The 25,628-nt window shown below is 29.8% G+C and overlaps 4 protein-coding genes across 4 annotated transcripts in view; 2 read left to right on the top strand and 2 right to left on the bottom strand.

Annotated features, from left to right (window-relative positions):
- Positions 1-25,628, bottom strand: part of LOC125854789 (zinc finger protein GAI-ASSOCIATED FACTOR 1-like) — a 197,843-nt gene that overhangs the window by 38,061 nt on the left and 134,154 nt on the right. The window lies entirely within an intron of this gene.
- LOC125854800 (uncharacterized) lies at positions 1,430-5,253 on the bottom strand. The gene is made up of 4 exons (XM_049534383.1): positions 4,744-5,253; positions 2,447-2,588; positions 2,216-2,357; positions 1,430-1,908 (listed from the first exon to the last, which is right to left on the bottom strand). Exons 1-4 carry the CDS (start codon positions 5,144-5,146, stop codon positions 1,549-1,551), a joined length of 1,047 nt encoding a protein of 348 aa, XP_049390340.1. The 5' UTR covers positions 5,147-5,253; the 3' UTR covers positions 1,430-1,548.
- Positions 7,126-8,265, top strand: LOC125854804 (peroxisomal membrane protein 11A). Its single transcript, XM_049534388.1, has one exon. The coding sequence runs from the start codon at positions 7,249-7,251 to the stop codon at positions 8,023-8,025; it is 777 nt and encodes a 258-aa protein (XP_049390345.1). The 5' UTR covers positions 7,126-7,248; the 3' UTR covers positions 8,026-8,265.
- On the top strand, positions 14,008-17,472 carry LOC125854792 (hydroquinone glucosyltransferase-like). The gene is made up of 3 exons (XM_049534374.1): positions 14,008-14,657; positions 14,887-15,233; positions 16,872-17,472. The coding sequence occupies exons 1-3, from the start codon at positions 14,100-14,102 to the stop codon at positions 17,395-17,397; spliced, it is 1,431 nt and encodes a 476-aa protein (XP_049390331.1). The 5' UTR covers positions 14,008-14,099; the 3' UTR covers positions 17,398-17,472.

Here is a 25,628-nt window from a genome sequence, read left to right as displayed (position 1 = left end):
CTACATAAACCTTCACTATACCATTTTAACTCATATGTCCCTAAAGGACAAGCTATGGTGGGCCAGATCGAGCCAGAAAGACTTTGACGACTCAAGGGTTGAAAGTGAGATAGCCCTTTTGAAGAAGATCTCATCCAATTCACTCTAACAGACATGCATGATTCCGTAATCGAAATAACTTCCATAGGGATGGCCTATGGCAAGATATATGTCAAGAAGTTGGAAGTTTTTGACCATCAAATCAAAATTGTTGAATTTTCCTTGTCACTCTTTTGGCCCCATTAGTAAACTACCAGTAGTAATATTAATAATAATGGCATGTTCATGCACACGTTTGTTGATAACACAAGCACAGACAAAGAAGAAAAAAAGATTAAACAAATGGTGTTTAACTGATTTAATGTACAAGACCACGGCTTAATGTCTGGATGTGGGGTTCTGTACTACTGTATTACACATGTTCCTCTACAGTTACTTTATCATTATTTTTTTCTCATAATGTGGTTATTGTCACATGTCTTGCTTGCTGCTATACTTTTGCCGTTTTGTCACCGAGCTACGGATTTGACAGAACTCAGTAGCTTTAATCAAAATCTTGTAACTGTGTTACGAAACTAACTGAATGTGTAAATAATTATTCCGAATGAAAAAACTTAGTAGCTTAGTTGGTTGGTTGCCTAAACTTTCACCTGTTGGTGAGGTTCAATTCCACCTTGTATTGTAATCCCTCTCTCCCATTTTCCCTTCCTCTGCCCCAATACCAATATAAAAGTGAAAAATAAAAACTTGTCCAGAATTCATTCTTTCTCTAGAAATCAAAACTCATAAACTCAAAATTTTGAATTTGACATTGTTTGCCCTTATATAGCCAAATCAAGGTACAAGGCATACAATATTCTCAAACATGTGGTAATGTCAAACAGTTTCCAAACAACACCAATTATGGATTTTATATGTATATATGCAAAGCTGTTGGGTTTTATTGCAGACAAACATCTACATTGCCAACAAGGTCCAGCATTAGTAAATTGCTGGACAAAGATGACAAGGTTTGTCAAAGAAAATGTCAAATATGTCCTTGAACTATCTAAAATTGAGCAACTTCGCGAAGTCTCGATTTTTCCCTTGACCTCTAACAGAACTCTAACACAATTATAAAGCTTAAACCATAGTAAAAATATTGAGGGGTAGATATGGGCACGTAAAGTCCTCCCATTTGTGTTAGAACTCTATTAATGGCAATGGTAAATACAACAGATTTGCTAACCATGAGGATATAAATGGACTAACTTGAGCAATATAGGATAATACAACGGAAAATTTAGACCATTATCGAAAAACATACCACTAGAATCATCAAATATTAGAAATTAGCAGACACCATAGTATATAGATATAAGTACAACCTTCAATCTCTTCATACAGTTTCTAAATACACACATGGCAAAGCTGAAAAGACTACCAATCACAGCAACACTCTTGTAAATTAGAATCCTGTTAGTTAAAAGTACGTCAAGACTATTGATACAAATTCACAGAGGATATCTGCTATGTCAAACTCAAATGGTCATTGCTCATATGTGTGTTGTTCTCAACAGGGTCCCGGCCTTGTGTATCTGTCTTTACTAACTTTGTTTGTGAATGCTTGTTGATATTATCGTTGTTACATTCGTTGTATCTGAAGCATGTAATGAGATGGTCATTAAATATTCCTGCCACTTGCATGAATGAATACACAACTGTTGGTCCTACGCAAACGAAGCCCCTTTTCATCAGGTCCTTGCTCATAAGTTCTGATTTTGGTGTTTTTGCTGGTACTTGACGTGCATAGCGAAATCCACTTTTTATTGGCTTGTGATTTACAAAACGCCAGAAGTAGTTGCTAAAGGATCCAAACTCCTGCTGTATCTGCAAGACAAGTAGATATTTGAGAGCCATCAGTGATTATGCACCACAGGAAAAGTTGACTTGTTCATACAAAGATATTTAACCATCTGTTTTAGTGTAAGGTTAAAGTTACCGGTTTACTGATGGTATGTTTTTTGGACAATATAGTAAAATTTGAATTAGTTGTTCCTTCTAAGTTTAAAATATAATAATCACTTGATTCAAGATTAGAAGCAAGTCAAAGAAACATCTATATTTGAAAAGCTAAAGCAGTTTAGGATCAGTTTTGCAACTTAGGGTGTAAAGGTACTTGGATAGTTCTTTTTACCTTCTGGAAATGCTTTGCATTTTCTACTATTGCACGAATCTTTGGTTCAGATAGCAATGAATTTCCATTTTCTCTCAACGAGCGCAATCTTTTCTCATTAACATTTGCAAGACTTGATGGATCAAAATTGTCAAACAACTTCCTGCAAGATGTAAACCATAAGTAATTTCAAACCTATGGTCATAACATTTCTACTTCTGAAGATCTGAGAGATGATCTTTAATAGTGGACCTGAATATGTGTCTCTTATTAAGGATTGCAGGCCAAGTCAGTTCTGCCAATACTTGTGATAAGGCAAGTAGTTCATATAGCTTTGTGTCATCGTTAACTGGGTTTCCCCATTCTTCATCATGGAATGAAATATACAGGGGTTCTGCAAAAGGAATAACAGAATTAGGTTGATGAATTTGATTAATTATTCCTTCCACCTGATCGAGGGAGGAATTCTGTCCAATAAAATTCTCTCTTTAAGATTTACTGCAATAGCATCTCACCAAAACTAGTGGTAACAACTTCTCTACCTCCACGAGTAGTGGTAAGGTCTGCGTACATTCTACCCTCCCTAGACCCCACCTAGTGGGATTTCACTGGGTATGTTGTTGTTGTTGTTGTTGAAACATAAAGTTGGCAAGCATAACCAAACAATCAAAGTCAAACTATGTTTCAGAACTTTTGATAGATATGAGGGGTTTTATTGTGAGACCATTCCAAAAAAGTTCTTCTAGCTACATGCTTTATTGCCATATTGGTAAAAGAAGCCGAGATGGATAATACATACGTCAATCCATAGAACCTATTCAAGGTGAAGTGAATTGACTAGGGGAAATAACACTAAACCTTCTGATTCATAGCCATGTCATACACAAACTTCCTCGATCTTCTGATTCTATATTTTTAAAACACCAACTCACCCCCTAAACCCTCTACCCAGGAGTCAATAACGCCTTTTCACACTTCTCTTTCTGGTGATTAAAACCTCCAACATAAAGGTGCAGGAGAGAAGCATAAAAGTTTGTGGTCCTGCCAAATCTCAACTAAGCAATGTCAGGGTCACCCGTGGAATTATTATTTGCAAATAGTTCTTATTCTCTCTTTCTTTTTAGCTTTTACATTGTTCTTCATCACTATCAGTGAGAAAGAATGCACCAACTCATGTTGTGGTTAATGCCTCTTGTTTCAGAAAATTACAACAACATACCCAGTGTAATCCCACGAGACAATCTCTCACACCTCCGCATTGGGGCATCCATGCATCTCCTCTTCAATTTGTTGCATAAAGTTAGTGGGAGAAATTTGCAAATGCAATAAACTAGAGGATTATCATTGTAGATAACCTAGGAATTGTTAATGCTCGGGTCCAAAAAATATCAGCCAAGGCTAGAATATGTCCTCAAGAACATAATAATACTACAATCTATTTGTGTACCAAAAGTCAGAATAAGGCAGCACTATTTTTCTTCCAGAAGGAAATGGGAAATACATTTTCCAAAAGTTTGTGCTCCCTGTGTTACATTATGGACGTCCAAACTATTTAGTTTAGCTCAATTCACAATACTTCAAGAAAGAAAATAGACCTTGAGCCTAGTTCAACTGCAAAAGAGAGGTCAATTGGCGAGGATTAACCAAGGTCATGTACTTAACCAATGTGGAATTCTAACACCTCCTCGCCAAGTACGGACATCTAGAGCATTAAGTGATATAATATAGGTCGTCAAATATTAGAAAGCCCAACATTAGGGATGAGTCTACCTTTAATATCGCACAAGGGAAACGAACCACGGGTCTCAATCAATCCCAAAAAACTGCTAAAGTGATCAGATCATCAAGTTCTTTTTATTCAATATGGAGCTGCTAGAAGTTAGTCGCCAACCCCCACTGACCTTACAAATAATATCAATCAATCACCCTCAATCCCAAATCAGTTAATAAGAGTCCATTATACAAATAATTTGAAACATTTTGATACTGATACTAAATAATTCACCTTATTCTTTTTTTTTGAGAAAGGTAACATAATAATTCACCTTATTCTAAATTTCCCGTTTATCCCTACACGTCCCAATATCTTGCATTCACACACTATTATTAATACCAACCAGCAAACTGTCCTCATTCAACTTTGAGTTATCCTGCTATGTAATTATCATTATAAACTCAGGGGTTAAGGTACAAGACTAGCTTTGGCCCATACTTTGTATTTGTGTTTAAAAGTTCACTTCAACAACAAAACAACATAACAGTGTGATCCCTCAAGTGGGATGCTTAAAAATTCATTTAATAGTGATCAACGAGCATGAATAATTCATCATGAACCTAGTAAGTTGCTCTTTCTAGAATCGAGAAGCCATAAACTTAAAATTCTAGCTCAGCCTCCACAATAAACTTGTAATTTAGCTTCCGAGGCTACAATTTAACACAATTCATTAAACTCTAACTCGAGAACACATAAAGCGTCCATATTTGCAATTCTCTCTCACACACATACACAACGAGAAATGGAAATAACAGAAAATGAGTTTAAAAATTACCCGAATTCGGTGTTATCCAATCACAACGTTTGAGCGGAATTGGAATCACCGGAGAAAAAGTTTCAGCTGCTTCAACTTCAACTCCATGAGGAACAACTTTAGCAGGTTTCTTCACACCAGTATTCCTTTCAACTCCTCTCTTTGAAAAAATCACATCTTTCGCAATTGACGAATCCGACGAGGAGGAGCTATCAACTGACCCATTGCTCCTCACAGGTAAAATTGTTTTCGGCGTAAGTGAAGCTGCTGCTTTCTTACTCCTGAACTCAGGCTTCTTCATCCCTTCCTTCTTCTTCTTCTTCTGCTCTTCCGAATCTTTGACCCGGTTCCCTCCCGGTCCAAGTATTTTCCTTGTATCACCGCCAGTTTTCGCCGGTGACCGGAGCTCCGGTGACGACGACATTTGTGAAAAAAGTGAGATTTCAAAGCTTGAGATTGAAGGTGAAAAATGGTGGAAGAGTGGAGTGTGAAGAGAGACAAGTGGAGAGAAATAGAAAATTCGGACGAGTTTTTTTTTGGAAGTTTTAAAAACGGGAAAGTGTTTGGATTTAAACGTTCGGTGATACTGTTGACGTGTCGGTTGCTCTTTACCTTTTTGGACTTTGGACAGAAATATGACTAAATTTTAGTCATATCTCCATTTTGCCATTATTAGTACTCTCGACGTTTACTTTTGCTTGTCCACAATAAACAAAGTATATATTAATTGGTATATTGTTTAATGAGCGTAAGAAATGAATTAGAAAATGAGTAGTTAAGGATAAAACATGAATTACATACTAGTGTCCCACGAGGTAAGTATAACGTATTCAATGTAACTTTACGAGTGGGTCTAAAGAGGATAGAATCTACTTGGACCTTATCCATACCTTTATGGAGTACAAAGGTTGTTTTCGATAGACTCCAACTTGAAAGAAAGGAAAACAAAGCATAATTGCAAGAAAAATATGATAGTACACTAGCAAGATACAAAGCAACTAAAACAAGAAATTAAGATAGCATAGAAAGAAAAAGCAACGACAATAATATAGAAAGTTGAACACAACCAAAAAAACAATATCAGTAAAGTAGAAGATATTACACAAATACTAAATAGAAATACTAGTATTAAAGAGAAAAGGAGAAAGAATACAACAACAACATGAACTCAGATCTTATCACTACCTCATCAAACACCAATGAATCAATATATATATTTTTTTTTAAAAAGTGTAAGGAGGGTAAAATTGGAATTGCAAATTGTCCTAAAGGAGGAAGCAGTTGAGGTCTCTCTTGTCTTATTCAGGCAAAGAGTCATATTCAGTTGGTGTTCAAAAGTGGAGAGTTGGTTAAAAGAAGCATTTCCTTACCGTTACGGAAAGAATCCAAAGCCCACCATTATAAATAGGGGACCAATTTTTGGGTGTAACGGCTATGTACTCCTTTTACTCAGTCAATATTGGGCTATAAAGTATAATGGGCCTAATGGGCCTTAATTCAATCAATTATCCAATTCAATGACTCGGATCATCTTTAGGCCCATTAGAACGGTTAAACCAAATTGGAGCAACCTATACACACTGGTAATAGGCTAGTTTTTTCGACATCTATCTATGGGAAAATTGTGCGGAATAAGAAGCATTTAAATGATATTAAATATTATAACTACTGTTTTGGAAAATTGTGATTCACATCAATAGTTTCTTAAATTTTGTTATTTGTATAATTCGCCTGATTGAATAAATCAGAATCTTGTATAATTCAATTCATAATTGTATAAATTTCTAATTTGTACTCAATCTATTCCAATTTATATGATTTACTTTCATTTTTAGTCAGTAAAAAAAAATGACATATTTCTATATTAAGTAACAATTTAACTTTAAAATGTTTCATTTTATGTGAAAATGATTTATAGGCACACAAATTTCTATCATTCATTTTAGACCACAAGTTTTAAAAGTCTTTCTTTTTTTCTTAAACTCCGAGCCGAGTCAAACTATTTCACATAAAATGAGACGGAGGGAGTATATGCTTACCCTAGCTATTTGTATACGAAATTATGAAAAATTAACAATAAATTATCCTGTTTGTATATTGACAAGTGAAATATACAAACAAAAATTTACAAAATTTCTAAATATATAAATACAAAATTTATATATATATATATATATACATACAAACAATCGTGCAAAATATACAAATCAAGACATTCATATCAAATGAAACTAGACCTATAAAATATAATTATGGAAATTATAATTATAAATTCTTATTATATCTGTTTGCTATTTCAAAAATTTACTCACGTATGTATTGCGTCTAAAATAACACTATTATTATCATCTCACATGTAGTGATAATTTGGCACGCAATTTAAGATAAATAAAAGTCAGCACTGCGTAATAATTGGCAATGGATATGTCTATTGGCAACTTTTCAAGACCCGTTTAACACTTTTCCGGCAGACTTTTACCCAATTCGTCGATCCCAAGACATCGTCGTCGTCAAATTCCGATCTCCATGGAACCCAAAACTTCAATCGTCTCATCTTCATCATCCAAACCTTCAAACCCTAACCCTAACCCTAAAAACAGAGATTTCCTAATCCATCTCGAAGCTTACCTCGCCAAACGTGATGGCGTTGACAAGTTGCTCAAAATCTCCCGTTACGCATCTAAGATCATCCTCGCATCCTCCGTTATCCCTGAATCCCTTCCGTTATCTCTCCGTCTGAAATCCTTCGAGTCCAGCGTTGGTGTTAGCCGGAAAGCATTTCGTCTCGGGAAATTCGTGCAAGACGTGAACGCACTCCGTTCGGCTAATATTAGTTCGAAAGAAGATTTACTTCTCTCGATTTTAGCTTATGGAGGTGAGGGATTGTACTATTTTGTTGAGCAATTTGTTTGGTTAGGAAAAGCAGGGTTGATTGATAAGAAGAATTTGAATAGTTTACAGAAGATTAGTGCGTGGTGTGAGTTTATTGGTTATATTGGAAGTGTGAGTTTGAAGGTTAAGGAATTAAGCCAAATTAGTGAAGATGAGCAGTGTTTGCTTTCGACTCGTGAGGTATCGATGATCAGGGGGATTGGATATGCTGATGAAGAGGAGAAATTGAGGAAATTGAGATTGAAGAAGTTGATGAAGAGGTTATCAGTGATTCAAGATTTTGCTGATGGGTTAATGGCTTTAGCTGATATTAGTGATGGTAAAGGGATGCTTTCTGCACCATTGTTGTTGTCATCAGCAGGGTTGTTGTCAGCTCTTATTAGCACACATAAGAATTGGATCTCTTGCTGATCATCCATAGCTGGATTTGGAGGTATGGTTTGTGCTTAATCAAATGGAAGTTTATGTTGTCGTAGGATTAGTTAGTGATAAAGATTCATTTTTTAAAAGTAATGTAATGTGTTCTCCCCAAAATAAGAAGGGAATTGGGAGAAGGTATACAAGTGGTGTCAAGTTATCTTATTGCAGATAGAAGATTTCTATCTCAAAGATAGTTACTTTAGTTCCTCATGACAATTTTACTTGTTGCATCATGAAAGATTCTGGCTTTCGATAGTTCGTAAAGATTTACCATTTCAGCTAGTAGCTACTTCCTACACATGGCTTGGCATGTTTGTTTATAGCTGTTGTTTACTATAGCTCAATCTGTGTTTTTCAGCTGAGTAATGTCAATTTTTCTTTTCTAATCTGGGTTCTTGGGGAGTTTTGAGCTTTAGGAATCGAAGTTGTCCATGTAGCTAGTTAAAATATTTCTATCTCAAAGATAGTTACTTTAGTTACTCGTGACCAAAGGCGGATCCAAAATATAAATTATAATGTTCAGACATACTATTTGTTGCAATTTTAATTGACTTTTACTCATAAAATTATGCTTCGCATAAATAATTCAGTTGAACCCAGTGTTTGAACACTCGATCTGCCACTGCTCATGACAATTCTAATTATTGGATAATGAAAGCTTCTGGCTCTTGATAGTTCTTTAAGTTTTTCCATTTCAGCTAGTAGCTACTTACACCTGGTTTTGCAAGTTTGCTTATAACTGTTGTTTACTATAAGCACAATCTGGATTTTTCAGCTGAGTAATGCCAATTTTCTATCTCCATGAGGTAAGGGTAAGGTCTGCATACACTCTACCCTCTCCAGACCGTACTTGTGGGAATATATTGGGTATGTTGTTGTTGTAATCTCAGTTCTTGGGAGTTTTGAGCTGTGGGAATCGAGTGGTCAATGCAGTTAAAATGAGAGCATTTGCTACTACTTGAGTTGTTCTCCTTGCTTTCTTGATGTATAAAGCTCTCTTTTGGTGCTAGAGGATTTATATACCCCCAACTAGTAGTTCTGATTGATGGGAAGTACTTGTTTATTTTTAAGGAAAGGCTTATTACCCATATCCTAAAAGCATCTTTAGCATCTCCCTTGTATTTTACTAATTGAAGAAAAAAGAATTATTTCCAATTGCATCCACTAACAAATTTGAGATGCTTCTTGTTTCTTACGTTTCCTTTGTGAGACTTTGAAGGCATATAACTATCTTATCAAATAATATATGTTTTCTTTCGGTTGCAAGCATATCACTATCATATAAAGAATAGTTAGAATCTTTCAATGCAACATTAGTGGTTTCTCATATTTGATGAGTAAACCTCTTTGGGGAGCCTGATTGGCCCCTCCTCACCGAATTCTGGTTAATAAATAATTCAGATATAATAATGTTCACTTACTCAATTATACTCTTGATTCTTCTTTCTAATTTTTCTTTGAGTTCAATTGTAGAGAGAATATTTCAGTGAATTTTGTATTATTTTAATTAATTAGAGCATAGCATCTACATGTCAATGGTAAAGTAGAATAAGATTTGCATTCTTTTGTGTGTGTGCTTGCCAATGTGATGACATGATAGGATTTGTGTTTTTGCGCCTTCCAATGTGATGATAAATTAAGAAGGCAACTTCCAAATTCCAATACATAATTTAATACTCTCTCCCTCTGTCCCTAATTACTTGTCCATTTTTTCATTTATAGTTATTTCTAATTATTTGCTCATTTTGACAAATCAAGAAAGAACTATTATTTTTTACCTATTATACCCTCAATTAAATGACTAATTACTTTGAAAAATGCAGAATTTTTCATCCACTTCATAATTAATAGGAGTAAAATGGTAAACTCACTATGTCATTAATTGATTTTTTAATAGGTGTGTCAATTCAAAAGTAGACAAGTAATTAGGGAGTATTGTATTATGAAAAATAAAGTACAACTTACCTAGTCTAATTTCGTAATGCAGATTTTATCCTTAAATTAGACGTAGAAAAGTAGTTTTTATAGATCCAAAGCTCAAGGAAAAGCAGTTCAAAATAGTTTCAAAAAAAAAAATGAAAATATAAGAAACAACATATAATAACAAAAATATAACAAAGAGTAATAGAACATAAACTAAAACAAAGTAATACACCAATCAAGGTACAAAAATCTATATGAACAATACGATAACTATTAATATGAATGAACAACAAGATAACACAGTGCTACCTACAAATATTTTATTTTAATTTGTGTCTTTCACATCCTCTTATTTGAGGTTATGTCCTCGTTAAGTTAAAATTGTGTCATATCTTATTCAATAACATTTTTTCAATACTTCTTCATCTACTTTTACTTCTGATGAAACTGTTTATAGCCAGCCTATCATACAACCTTACTAGAACATTCATACATCACCTTTTTATATATTTAAATTATCTCAATATTGTTTTCGTATCATGAAAAATAAAATAATAATATTCTATGCTCTGTCAAATCGCACTATAAAAGGGAAATATTCTGGTAAATCTATTAAATGGCATTATATAGTAAAGGAAAATATTCTCAAAGTGAAAGGCTTGTGAAAATATTCCAATTAGATGTTATACTAATGATGTATTATTAGTACGGCTTAATGATGATTATATAATTAATTTGGGTTTATGTTTCGTAATCAATTACGTAGAAGACAAAAACTAAATTAAAAAAGGGATTTGCATTGATTTATGACATTGGAAAGATTAGAATCAACGATTTGGGTTTACATTCCGTAATCAACTACACCTATTAAGTAGGTGAGGAAAAACTAGTACTCCATTCGTTACAATTTGTTTAGTATATATTTATTTTTGATTGGTTGAAAAATTAATATTTTTTCCTTTTCAATAACTTTTTAAATTCAGTTATTCATATAACATGTTGAAGATCCTAATATTAAAAGATATTTAGAACATTTGACAAGTTATAAATTTAAATTCATAAGATTCAATTTTTTTTACTTTTTTTTAATCTTCGTGTCAAATTATGATACAGAGAAAATAGTTCTTACTCTGATCTCTTTGTTTATTTTTATTTGTCCATTATTTTAGAAATAAATTTTTATTTTTACTTGTCATTTTTAATATATCAAGTAAACACAAAAAAATAATACTCATATGTTGCCTTTAGCATTAATTACCATTCACCAATTGTTTTTCAAAACATAATAATAAACATTACTCTCTCTATCGCTAATTATTTGTCCACTTTTCATATGTTAGTTGTCCCTAATTACTTGTCCACTTTGACAAATCAAGAAAACTTATTATACCCTCATTTAATTAATTTGCAAAAGGTAAAACTTCTTGAAAATCTTAAATTTTTAATTCATCAACTTCATAATTAATAAGAGTAAATTGGTAAACTCATTATGTCAATCATTATTTTTTTTACAGGTATTATCAATTTAAAAATAGATAAATAATTAGGGACGGAGGGAGTAATTAACAGATATTGAGTGATAAAATAATCACATCAATTTTATTTCTTTTAATAAAGGTATCAAGATTAAATATTATAACAAATAAAAAGGAGGAGAAGGAATATGACTTTGGTTCGATCAAATTAAATAATTCTAATTAATTTTAATATTTCTTTTAAAATTTTATTAATTATATAAATTAATAATTTTAAATTTATAAACTTTAAATAGCAAAGAGTACCGCAATTATCCGTGAAGTGGAACATGAGCACGTGGCATTGAGCTGGTAAAAATTGGACTTTGTGACCTGCTGCAATTACAATGTCCAACATAATATATTATTCTTTTCCCTTGGAATTTGAAGTATGGAAGTTTGATTAAATTTGCATTGCGAGCTTTATTAGTAAGTGAAATTGTCAATAGAATTAGTAAGTGAAATTTTCAATAAAATTTTTCTTATATTTTAGGTTCAATTCTAAAACTTATAATTAAGAGCGGAGTAATTTTACCGCAGCAGAATAATCCATGTTGATTATGTGCTTATTCTATTCTTATGAAAAGTTTTGATAGGAAATAGGGATATGTGATGATTGGTCTGTTTTGGGTATTTATCTAATCAAAAAAAAATTTGAAAGTGATTGTCCACTCTTGATTCAAGTACTTATTTAGTTTGAAGACGAAATTATGTTTTCTTCCTCTCTCTCTATTTAAATTTAATGATGATGTGATAGATTGAGCGATAAATAAAATTAAATGTTATTTTTAATAAAATTGATCAAGTAAAATTGAACTAAAATGATATTATTTGAGTCTTAGACTCTTAGTTTATCCGACACGCTTTTTTATTTTAGTTCTTCTAAAAAAATATTACGAATCAACTTATCTAATTTTAGTTTTCTATTATTTGTTGTTGATGAGAGAGGACATATATCTCGTGGAATTAATTAAAGTGCGTAAAAATTGATCCGAACACCACAATCATCGAAATAAAACACAACTCAATTTTAAAATTTATTTTTTATTCTTAATCGTACTGAAATAATTCATAACTATACAAATTGTCAAAAATATTTTGGACTACAATTGTTCATAACTATGTGTCGTGTTTAACGATGTCACATAAATTGAAATGGAACTAGGTAGGCGTTTGGTCATGCGATATCATATCACGATATGGTATCGTGAGATAGAATCAGCGTTTGGACATGCGATTTTACGTTGATTACATCTCATGATTCTATATCATGAGATGTAATTCCATATTCTCCAAAAACCATGATATGAAATTATATGGGAATTCCATATCATGATTTTAGATATTTTAATACAAAAATTGATCCACGACTTTATATTTTGTTAAAACAACCCCACATTTATATCTACTAACCATTTATTTCATATGTAAATAAAATTTATAATCACATCATTACTTATTAAAATTTATGATTTACTATGCTACGTGAGAATAAAATTTATTTATTTACTATTTATTATTCGCACCCACATGATAGTAAAGTACTTGAGAATGCAATTGTTGAACCAACGTCACAATTTCCATTTCCGTCACATGGTAACTTTAAATTACATCCTTAGAATAAATATTATATTATTTATTTACACAAAGTTGTCTCATTACGTCACATATGCTTTTAGTAATTCTTTATAAAATGATTGTTGGTAGATAAATATTATGTTGTTGATGCTGGTTTCCGAAACACAAAAATAATTTTTATTTCCATACAAAGGACTATGCTATCATTTGCAAAATTACCGAGGAAGTGAAAGAGAACCTCAAAATGCCAAAGAACTATTTAATTATAGGCATTCATCTCTGCGTAGTGTGATTGAACGGACCTTTGGAGCTTGAAAAAATAGATTTAGAATACTGAAACAAGGCATAAACCATTATGATATTGATGCACTTGTGAAAATTGTCATTGCTTGTGCAGTGTTACATAATTATTTTCGAGAATACCAAAATACTGATGAAATATTTATGGTCTACGAGCATGAAAATGTAGTTGCGGATGATATTAACCAACAAATGGCTCAAAGTAACAATGTTGGTTCGTCTTCTCGGTCACATGATCGAGAAATGCAAGTTCAACAGGAAATTGTCCGTACTATGTGGGAGGATTATATTAAAGACTAGTATACTACAATTCAAGTTCAATTTTTTTTATTAAATTAAAGTTAGATGAAACAATTACTTAAGTGGAGAACAAATAACTTTATAATAATCTATTATGCGATTTTATATTTTTTTGTTTATTTGATAAGATTGAATAAATAATTGGGGCTATTTTAATAGTTTTACAACTTATGAGATTTTTATGTTTATGAAAAAATATACAATACAAAAATTTCATATCACGTGTCTAAACAAAACTTCAATTTCATCTCATGATTGCATATCATGATACCATAACATAATTCTATATCGCATGGCCAAATGGGTCCTAAATTAAAAAAAATTCCCTATATAAAGCATGTATCTGTTACAACTTACCATACCACCAAACACATCTATCTTATTTCTGCATTAAAAAAAATTGCAAAAACTATTTTTCTTTTTTGGGATTAATTCGATTTGTTCATCACCATGACCATACCTGAAAAAATCGAGAAGCCTCACGTCGCCTTCCTCCCCAGCCCCGGCATGGGACACATTACTCCGCTCTTCGAATTCGCCAAACGCCTCGTCATACACCACGGCTTCCACGTCAGCTTCTTCGTCATCACCACCGGAGCTTCCGCTGCTCAGAACGAACTTTTCCGACCGGAAAATCTCCCGGCCGATTTCACCGCCGTTGAAATCCCGCCGGTGGAAAATATCTCCTCGTTTTTCACCGACGATATGAAAGTAGTCACGCAATTGTGTATCATGGTCCGCGAATCACTGAAACATCTCCCTTCACTCTTAATGGAAAAACGCCCAAAAGCTTTAATCATCGATTTGTTCTGTACTGACGCTTTTGAGATTTGCGAAAAGCTTTCGATTCCTGTTTACTCTTTTTTCACTGCTTCTACTATTTTAATGGCGTTCTCTTTGTACTTACCTACGCTTGATAGGGAAGTTGAAGGCGAATTTGTTGATCTTCCTGAACCTATTCAAACTCCGGGATGTACCCCAATTTGCCCTCACGATATCCTCGATCAGGTAAAGTTGTTTACGAAAACGGATTTGAAGTTTATGTGTTACGTTCCTGAGTATATCGAATTTGCATTAAGCGCTTCTGATTCAACTGAATTCAATATTTTTGTCATAGGAAGCATGATTATACATGGAAAATAGTTTTGAACTTGTACTTGTAAAAAGTGCGATAAATTTAACTAAAACAGTATTACGTTGAATTCATCAAGTTTAAATTTTGAATTGTATTGTACAGGTGAAAGACAGGAAGAACGACGAGTACAAGTGGTATTTGCTTAACGTGAGCAGGTTGCCATTAGCAGCGGGGATATTTGTGAACAGTTGGGATGATCTTGAACCTGTATCCCTTAAAGCTCTTAGAGAAAATTTGTTTTTCCAAAATATACCTCTTCCTCCTGTTTATACAATCGGGCCGTTAATCAAACAAGATGAAGTTGTTACAGGAAAGGATGCAGAGATTTTAGCTTGGCTGGATGATCAGCCCCCTGATTCTGTTCTTTTTGTGGTCTTTGGTAGTGGCGGCACCTTGACGAGTGAACAACTTACTGAGTTAGCTTGGGGTCTCGAAATGAGTCAACAAAGGTAATATTCCTTTAGTTGTCCCATTTTATATGATATTTCCTCCCTTTCATTTTATATGTCATCTCTTTCTATAACTAGTTTGATCATAATATTTATCATTTTATAAAATTTGTGCATAAATTACCATATTTTGCCTATTATACCCTTGATAAAATAGTTAATTAATATTGTCATTTATTAATAAAGTTGACTTGAAAAAACATTAAATAAGGATAGAAAGATAAAGTTATTGAATCTCTTAATGCAAGTGCAAAGTAAAAAATGATATATAAAATAGGACTAAGGGAGTATAATTTAACCAGACACAGTTAAATTGTTATTAAATATACCCATATATCATTTTTCATACCTAAATATGTCATTAAACTTGGTCCATATTTTTGGTCTCTAACTTTAGATATGCACAATTAAACAGTTAAACTATTCAAAAATTAAACAAGCATGTCTTATTTGGCAGTTTTGCGTCCTACATTATATCTTACGTATATTATGTCATATAAGACACATATATCTACTTGTTTAACTTTTGAATAATTTAAATATCCATTTATACACAATTTAAATGGGAGGAAATATATTCAAGTTGATGTAGTATTAAAAAATAAGTTTATATATTAGAGCCTGTTTGGATGAGCTTTTAACCTGGTCAAACTAGCTTAAAAACCAGTTTTTGACTTATTAGAGTGTTTGACAATTATCAAAGTGACTTATTTTAAGTCAAAAATGAATTATTTTAAGTCAAAAGCTAAAAGCTAGGGGAGGGGAGTTTTTTTTTTTTTTTTTTAACTTAAAAGCCCTTTTATATTGATCAAGTATATTACTTTTTTGCCCTTAATTCTTTTATACAATTTCCAAATTACCATATTGAATATTATTATTATTATTTTATTATTATTATTATTATATATATTTTTATTTTATTATTATCATCATTATTATTATTATCATTATTATCATCATTATTATTATTATCATTATTATTATTATTTTATTATCATTATTTTATTATATATTATTATTATATTATTATTATTATATTATTATTATTATTATTATTATTTTATTATTTTATTATTTTATTATTTTATTATTATTATTATTATTATTATTATTATTATTATTATCATTACTATTTTATTATTATTATTATATTATTATTATTATTTTATTATATTTTTATTATTATTCCTCTTATAAATAATTTGTGGTGGTAAAGAAATATGTGAATGATAGGAAAATATTATTACTTATGGATGTAAAATATAAATTAATTTTGTTTTAATTTTTTTTAAAGTATAAAAACCTTAAATTAATCAACTTTTCATCATGTTAACAACTTAAAGGGTATTTCAGACATTTTGATAAAAAAAAGTGTTTACCAACACTTATTTGCCAAACACATCAACAACTTTTTTTTCAACTGCAACACTTTTATCCAAACACATAACTACTTATTTTAAAAATAAGTTTCAGTACTTTGAAAAACTACTTTTTTTAAGTCAATCCAAACGGGCTCTTATTCTTCGATGAAATATAGTACCAAAATTGGTTGTCTTTGGCCACACCCCGTTTAGAGTAATAAAGTGTATAAATTGTGAGTATATTTTTTTTTAACTATAATTGTACTTCCAATAATAGGTTCATTTTAGTGGCGCGCAAACCAAGTGATGCAAGTGCATCAGCAGCTTTTTTCAACGTGGGGAGCGATGAGAATGACCCATTACTGTACTTGCCTGAAGGATTCGTTAAGAAAACAGAAGGGAGGGGTTTAGTGGTCCCATCATGGGCCCCACAAACATCAATTCTCAACCACCCATCAACCGGAGCATTTCTGTCACATTGTGGATGGAATTCGACTTTAGAAAGCATAATTCATGGTGTGCCTATAATAGCATGGCCACTTTACGCGGAGCAGAGGATGAACGCCACCCTCTTAGCGGAGGAGGCCGGGGTGGCTTTAAAGTTCTCGAAAGATCCTGGGGAAGAGCTTGTTGATCGGAATGAAATTGAGAAAAATGTGAGGATTGTTATGGAAGGAGAAAAAGGGAAAGCTATTAGGATGAGAGCCAAAGAGCTAAAAGAAAGTGCAAAAATTGCACTTAACAGCGGAGGATCGTCTTATGAGTCGCTTTGTAGTATTGTTCACATTTGGAAATCTCAGTGACTCTCTTGTTGAAACAATATTTACTACTCGTTTTGCACGTGTTTTAAGAAATCATAAATAAAATGTTTATTTTTTTGTTATTACTAGTATACGTACCCGCGCAATGCGCGGATAATATAAAAGAAAATAATTATGTTGTATATTATTCTCGAACATATATTATACATTTGTCTATATGAAAAAATTATTTTAAATTAGTATTTCTCAATATTATGCCTTGAAGAGGACTCGAATCTCTACGCTCTTTAATGAGTGCCACATTTTCATTCATGAGTTACTCTTGCGTAATTGTTATGGCGATTAACATAGGAAGTTTCTCATAACTTCTTAACACATATTGAATACTTGAATGGTATATTTGTAATTTTCATGTCCATACAACAACAAAATAATTTTTTCATTGACAACCATAATGCTATGTAGCCCGAAAATTATGAACAAATTTGTTAAGAGCATCAAATGTTATATAAATTATTTAATACAGAATTAAATGAGTAATGGATACGAAATGCTAAAATACAATAATTAGATAGATTGTCTCAAAATGTATATTTTAGTCGTGTTATACATATATATTAGAATAGAAGAACTAAATAAAAAGATATGACTCAATTTTTATTATTATTATTATAGACGTACTTTAAAAATAAAGGAACAATACAACAACAACAACAACATACCCAGTGAAATCTCACTAGGTGGGGTCTGGGTAGGGTGGGATGTACGCAGACCCTGCCACTACCTCGTAGAGGTAGAGAGGCTGTTTCCGAGAGACCCTCAGCTCAAGTACATCAAAACCAAGTAAAAGGCGAGGAAAACATTGTGTAAAACATCACATCCAATAAGAAAGATAGTTATAATCAACAATGGGACAGCAACAACAATAAAACAATGAGAGAAGTGAAACGCAATAAAAACCAGAAGGCTATATGTAACACAAACAAGAACTGCAAGTGTAAGGCAAGGACTACTACAAACGCTAACAACCCATACTCTCGCAAGGGAGGACAACACTCTAGCCCTACTAACCTACAACCTTAATACGTGACCTCCACGCTTTACTATCTAGAGTCATGTCTTCGGTAATGCGAAGCTGAGCCAAGTCCTGTCTAATCACCTCTCCCCAATACTTCTTAGGCCTACCTCTACCCCTCCGCGTACCCTCTACAACCAGCCCCTCACACCTCCTCACTGGTGCGTCTGCGCACCGTCTCCTCACATGTCCAAACCATCTCAGTCTTGCTTCTCTCAGCTTGTCCACCACAGAGGCCACTCCCACCTTCTCCCGGATAACTTCATTCCTAATCTTATCACTCCAATAGAAAATCAATATTATTAATTACCTTGCTTTTGAAGGGAATCTAATAATAAATAATACGTTATCACGTGATTTAAAAATTTGAGTAGTGTATAATTATTTTGGTAATATGCACGTTTTTATTAATTTCATCATCATTATCCTCGTAATTTCATTTTTCATCTTTTTAGTTTAATTTTGGCCCATAATATTGTATTCCTATTTTTTCTTTCAAAACTGAAAATATTTTTAAAAAAATTATCATTTAATTTTACCGCATATATAATCAGTTAAAAATAAAAATATAAATTAAAGATGACCGCTAATGTGAATATATATATATAGGTATATATATATAGGAATAAATCAAATATTTTTTTAAAAAAATAATTATATCTTGATTTAAATGAATAAATCACTTTATAAAAAAAATTATACAAATTAAGTGTTATAAGATTTATATAAATATTGTTGTTCTTCTTTCTTGTACTTTCACTTATTCCTTTGCAAATATATTCGATTTTTCTTCTGGCATCAAATAATATACATATTCGCCCCCAAAGAAAAAGATGAAGTAAAGAAGAATTGAAACACAAATAACATTACACATTTAAAGAATAGATCCATTAATTTTTTTAGTTGAATTTATTTATGTATATATTAAAAATCTAAATAATGGATAGAGCAGTTTTAGATAACCACTTTAAATTTAAATTCAAATTTAAAAGTAACTATTCTGTTGTAATTTTTAAAAAATAATATTACGTGGATCGGTTTGTTACGTTTTTTTCAGTTTTTTTTTTTCATTTTATATTTGTTTATATTATTATCATTATTATTATTATAAAAATCTAGATAACGGACAAAACAAATACCACTTAACTACTCTGCCATGTTTCTTTTTAAAATAGTATTACATGTTTTTTCTTTTTTTTTTTCATTTTAAATTTTGTTATTTTTCTATTTCTTTTTATCGGATTTTAAACTTAATTTAATAAATTTAATAATAATAATAATAATAATAATAATAATAATATTATTATTATTATTATTATTATTATTATTATTATTATTATTATTATTATTATTATTATTTGTTTTGCTATAAATAAGGAGGTTGTGGAAAGAAAGTTAAACAAAAGTTGGGTTGGTTACTTTTATGTTTTGAAAAATAGTATTACGTTTTCTCCAGTTATTTTTCCTTTTATATTTGTAATTTTTGTTTTTATTTTCGGATTTTAAAATTTGATAATTATTATTATTTATTTTGCTATAAATAAGGAGGTTGTGGAAAGATAATTAAAAATATTTTTTCAAAAAAAAGTTGAGTTGGTTACTTTTATGGTTTAAAAAATAATCTTACGTGTTTTCAAATTTTTTTCCTTTTATATTTGTAATTTTTATTTTTTATTTTCGGGTTTTAAATTAATTTAGTTAATTTAATAATTAAGATAATTATTTTATTATATTATAAATATTATTATTAATATTATCATTGTTTTGCTATAAATAAGGAGGTTGTGGAAAAATAGTTAAAAATATTTTTCCGAAAAAAATATCACACACGTTTAAATTTTAATGTTAGTATAGAAAGAAACAAAAGAAGTCATTACACTGTGTTTAAAATACGTCTCATAACACCAATATGTTCCAAATAGATTAGGATTTTTTCAAACTTGAATCTCCAAATAAGATGGTGAACAAAAATTACATGACGATCTAACAAACCAGAATCAATGTAGTTCTTTTACTACACATATGACACGACACGGAATTGTCAAGTTATTTGTTATTTTTTTCTTTAAATGTATATGCATGATTTAATTGATATAATGATTTTTTAAAAAACAAAAAATTTCATTGATTAAGCTTTGCTTAAATTGATTTACCAACATATAAGTATAGTGTTCAACATCCTTATATGTATCTTCTTCTTCTGGATTTGTTTTTAATTAGTGATAATATCCAATCACATATTTAACTTCTTATTTTGTCAAAAAAAATAATCGAATCACTGGTATATAATAATCATGCAAGACCACAAAACAATATATTACACATATTTGTATTTGAATAAGGAAATCAACAAACTTAAAAAATTATTTTTTGTAAAAAATAAAAACATAATAGATAATTAAAATTATTTTTAAACTTCTCTTACTCTATTCAAACATATTTTGTGGATATAATACTTTCAAACTTCTCATGAGTTTCTTCTTCTAGTGAACTCTCATTTTAATTAGTGATAATATTTCATCAAAATATATTAGTGGTACAGATCATATGAATGAATATCTTAAACTTGCAAATTAATCAATAAAATTAATATGAAAAATTGCAATGATTACATAATATTTATTGAGAAAGTGCAAGGAAAAAGAAATTTATCACACTGTAGAATCATATGCCGAATAAATTCTCGAAATCTAAAAAATAATGTTAAGTCTCAAGAAATCTGAAACAAAAATCAAAATAAATATAAAATTAGCAAATGGATAAAAGCAATATCCATAAATGTACCTTTATCCAATTGTGCCGAATTATCAATCTGCATATATTTATGAAAACATTGATGGATTTGACTTTCTGAAATTTCTTAATTGTGTATATAGAGAAAAAAGAGGTAGTGAATAGAGCAGTTTTAGATAACCACTTTAAATTCAAATACAAAAAATTACTAATTTTTCATTTTAAAATTATAATAATTTAATAATATGTAAGTTGGTTACTTAATTTAAAGAATTAGTTATATTTTTTTTAAAATAAAATATATCTTTATAACCGTTTCTTTTAGTTAGTTGGCAATTTTACTATTTATTTATTTAAACTGATTGATGCACAACGATTTTTTTAAAAATAAAATTAATTGGAAAAATTTAGAGATATAATCAAAGTGACAATGTTTTTTTTCTCCTTTTATACTGTTAATTTAAGTAAGTTTTAGAATGTGTTAATTTGATGTTTGGTCTTCCTGCACTTGGCAAACTTGGGTGGTAATTTTTTTTTTTGAATTGGATGACATTTATCTAACTATACCACATTAATTTTAAAACCCCTTTTGTAGTTTTATTTTATTTCTAAAGATTATATATCTAAAAAAAATTACAGATAATTAATTCCACAAAAAAAGAATTATGCATCCTATTTTTTCGAACTGTTTTAAAATTGTTTATCGTTTAGTTGTAAAAACTACTTTTAAATCATTTTAAAAAACAGTAAAAAGTTAAGGCAAATTTAAATTTTTGAATTTTAAAAAAAGCTGTAAAAACTGCTTGTTGATTTTTTCTTTATTTTTGTAGTGTTTGTAATTTTTCTTTTTTATTTTTAGATTTTAAATTAATTTAACAATTATTAAATTCTCTTTTTTTTAAGCGCTGACACGTAGGCATTTTTTCTTCTCCTTTTATATATAGATAAATCATTATTATTATTATTATTATAAAAATCTAGATAACGGACAAAACAAATACCACTTAACTACTCTGCCATGTTTCTTTTAAAAATAGTACTACATGTTTTTTCATTTTTTTTTTTCATTTTAAATTTTGTTATTTTTCTTTTTTTTTATCGGATTTTAAACTTAATTTAATAAATTTAATAATAATAATAATAATAATATTTGTTTTGCTATAAATAAGGAGGTTGTGGAAAGATAGTTAGAAGTATTTTTCCAAAAAAAAAAAGTTGGGTTGGTTACTTTTATGTTTTAAAAAATAGTATTACGTTTTCTCCAGTTATTTTTCCTTTATATTTGTAATTTTTGTTTTTATTTTCGGATTTTAAAATTTGATAATTATTATTATTATTGTTATTATTATTATTATTATTATTATTATTATTATTATTATTATTATTATTTATTTTGCTATAAATAAGGAGGTTGTGGAAAGATAATTAAAAATATTTTTTCAAAAAAAAGTTGAGTTGGTTACTTTTATGGTTTAAAAAATAATCTTACGTGTTTTCAATTTTTTTTTCCTTTTATGTTTGTAATTTTTATTTTTTATTTCCGGGTTTTAAATTAATTTAGTTAATTTAATAATTAAGATAATTATTTTTATTATTATTTTATTATATTATAAATATTATCATTGTTTTGCTATAAATAAGGAGGTTGTGGAAAGATAGTTAAAAATATTTTTCCAAAAAAAAATCACACACGTTTAAATTTTAATGTTAGTATAGAAAGAAACAAAAGAAGTCATTACACTGTGTTTAAAATACGTCTCATAACACCAATATGTTCCAAATAGATTAGGATTTTTTCAAACTTGAATCTCCAAATAAGATGGTGAACAAAAATTACATGACGATCTAACAAACCACAATCAATATAGTTCTTTTACTACACATGTGACATGACACGAAATTGTCAAGTTATTTGTTATTTTTTTCTTTAACTGTATATGCATGATTTAATTGATATAACGATTTTTTTAAAAACAAAAAGTTCCATTGATTAAGCTTTACTTAAATTGATTTACCAACATATAAGTATAGTGTTCAACATCCTTATATGTATCTTCTTCTTCTGGATTTGTTTTTAATTAGTGATAATATCCAATCACATATTTAACTTCTTATTTTGTCAAAAAAAAATTTGAATCACTGGTATATAATAATCATGCAAGACCACAAAACAATATATTATACATAATTGTATTTGAATAAGGAAATCAACAAACTTAAAAAAATGTTTTTTGTAAACAATAAAAACACAATAGATAATTAAAATTATTTTTAAATTTCTCGTACTCTATTCAAACATATTTTGTGGATATAATACTTTCAAACTTCTCATGAGTTTCTTCTTCTAGTGAACTCTCATTTTAATTAGTGATAACATTTCATCAAAATATATTAGTGGTACAGATCATATGAATGAATATCTTAAACTTGCAAACTAATCAATAAAATTAATATGAAAAATTGCAATGATTACATAATATAAGTTGAGAAAGTGCAAGGAAAAAGAAATTTATCACACTGTAGAATCATACACTGAATAAATTCTCGAAATCTAAAAAATAATGTTAAGTCTCAAGAAATCTGAAACAAAAATGAAACTAAATATAAAATGGGCAAAAAACTTAAATATACAACTTAAAGTCTTTAATTACATCAATATAGCAATACTTTTTTTTTCAATTATATAACAATATTTTTTTTTCAAAACTAGAATTTTTATTTTTTTTAAAAAATGTTTACCAAGTCAACCACAAAATCACGTATCCCTTAAATTTTTTCAATTATTTTACTTTCCTTGATTTAGTCCAATTTGTTATATAATATCTCCCATGAAGAGAGGTTTCATACAAAAATAAAACTCCTCTTCTCTACTAAGATCAACGATCCAAAATGCATACCAATATTTTTTCAATTCTAATTCAACACAGCACGTGATGAGACTCATCAGGTAATTGATAAAAAACAGTTCATATGGTGATTTTTTTTCGTGGTTGTATTTGATTTTTCATAACATATCGATTTTAATCTTTTTTGTAGTTATTCTTTTGGTATATTTTGTCGATTTTGGTGGAATGTAAATTCATATGATTTGTTTGATGTTTTGGAGCATCAATATGCTGGTTTAATTATTAAATAAATATTAAAATTTATCAATTGTTTGTGAAACAATATAGAGTTTTTCACAGCATCTGAGTTTTTATTCTTTTGGTATTGATTTGTTATTTTATGTTAACGATTTTGGTGTAATTACAACAACTTCATATGATTTTATTGTAATCTGATGTGTCGAATAGGATTTTTTTGAAAAGTTTAGGTTTAATTGATTAATGCAACAACTTAAAATAACATCATAAATTGTGTGTTTAAATTGGTATGTTGAATGTAGTATGTTAACAGATTGTATCAATATTACTTTTGATATGTGATATGGTGTACACATACCAACTGCAAGTAAGATTGTAGGTGCATGTATATGTGTTTTTTGTTGTATTATTTGGTATATAAAATACAACAATAAAATAATATTTTGGTACATTGTTTGGTTTATTTTGATTATTTGAATTGGTGTATATAATAAATTGAAAAATTGATAATATATTGGTACATTTTTTATGTATTTTAATTATCTGAATTGGTGTATATAATAAATTGAAAAATTGATAATATGTTGATTGGTATATGATTTGGTACTTATGCTTGAATAGTTTCTATGAATTGGTGGTATGTGTTGATGTATTTTTTGGTCTAAATTGTAATACCTTAAATGTCAGAATACTTATGATATGTTTATTGGTATAATAAATTATTTGGTATACCTGTTAGTGTGAATTACCACAAGTATGCCAATTTATTATTTAGTACAGTAAATGGTGAAAAAGTTAGTCACTTGCTAGAGTGTATAAAAAGAAAAACTTAGTTGTGTGCCATCAATTACCAATGTAACTACCAAGATGTTTAAATATATGGATGTAGTAACTGCATTCTGCAAAATTTATCAAATTATCAAGAGTTTGTAATTCAATACATAGTAAGTATTAACAATACTATATTATACATAGTATGTTTTGGTATTATTATTGATAATGTATGTTTTAAATTGAAGGTACGCTCATCAACAGAATACATTTACAATTATAAATGGTGCAAAGAGGTTTACAGTATGTCTGAATACTCGTATGAGCAGTTGTGGCAGATTTCAACATGATGAGATCCCTTGTAGTTATGTAGTTGCTGCTATCAAATATAGGAATAAACATCGCGCTGACTACTATTCCGCTTATTATAGTAATAAGAATTATCAGGGTACATATGCAATACCAATAGAATCCTTGCCTTGTGAAAGCACTTGGGATATTCCATCACATGTTTTGAAAGAGGTAATGTTACCACCAATTGCAAGAAAGCAGCCAGGCAGACCACCAAAAATGATCGCGACAAGGAATTCACCGAAAGAAAGGGAAAGAAA

The sequence above is a fragment of the Solanum stenotomum genome, chromosome 2 (genome assembly GCF_019186545.1).
Source record: "Solanum stenotomum isolate F172 chromosome 2, ASM1918654v1, whole genome shotgun sequence".
NCBI classification, from domain to species: domain Eukaryota; kingdom Viridiplantae; phylum Streptophyta; class Magnoliopsida; order Solanales; family Solanaceae; genus Solanum; species Solanum stenotomum.
This window is presented reverse-complemented; position numbering and strand designations above follow the sequence as displayed.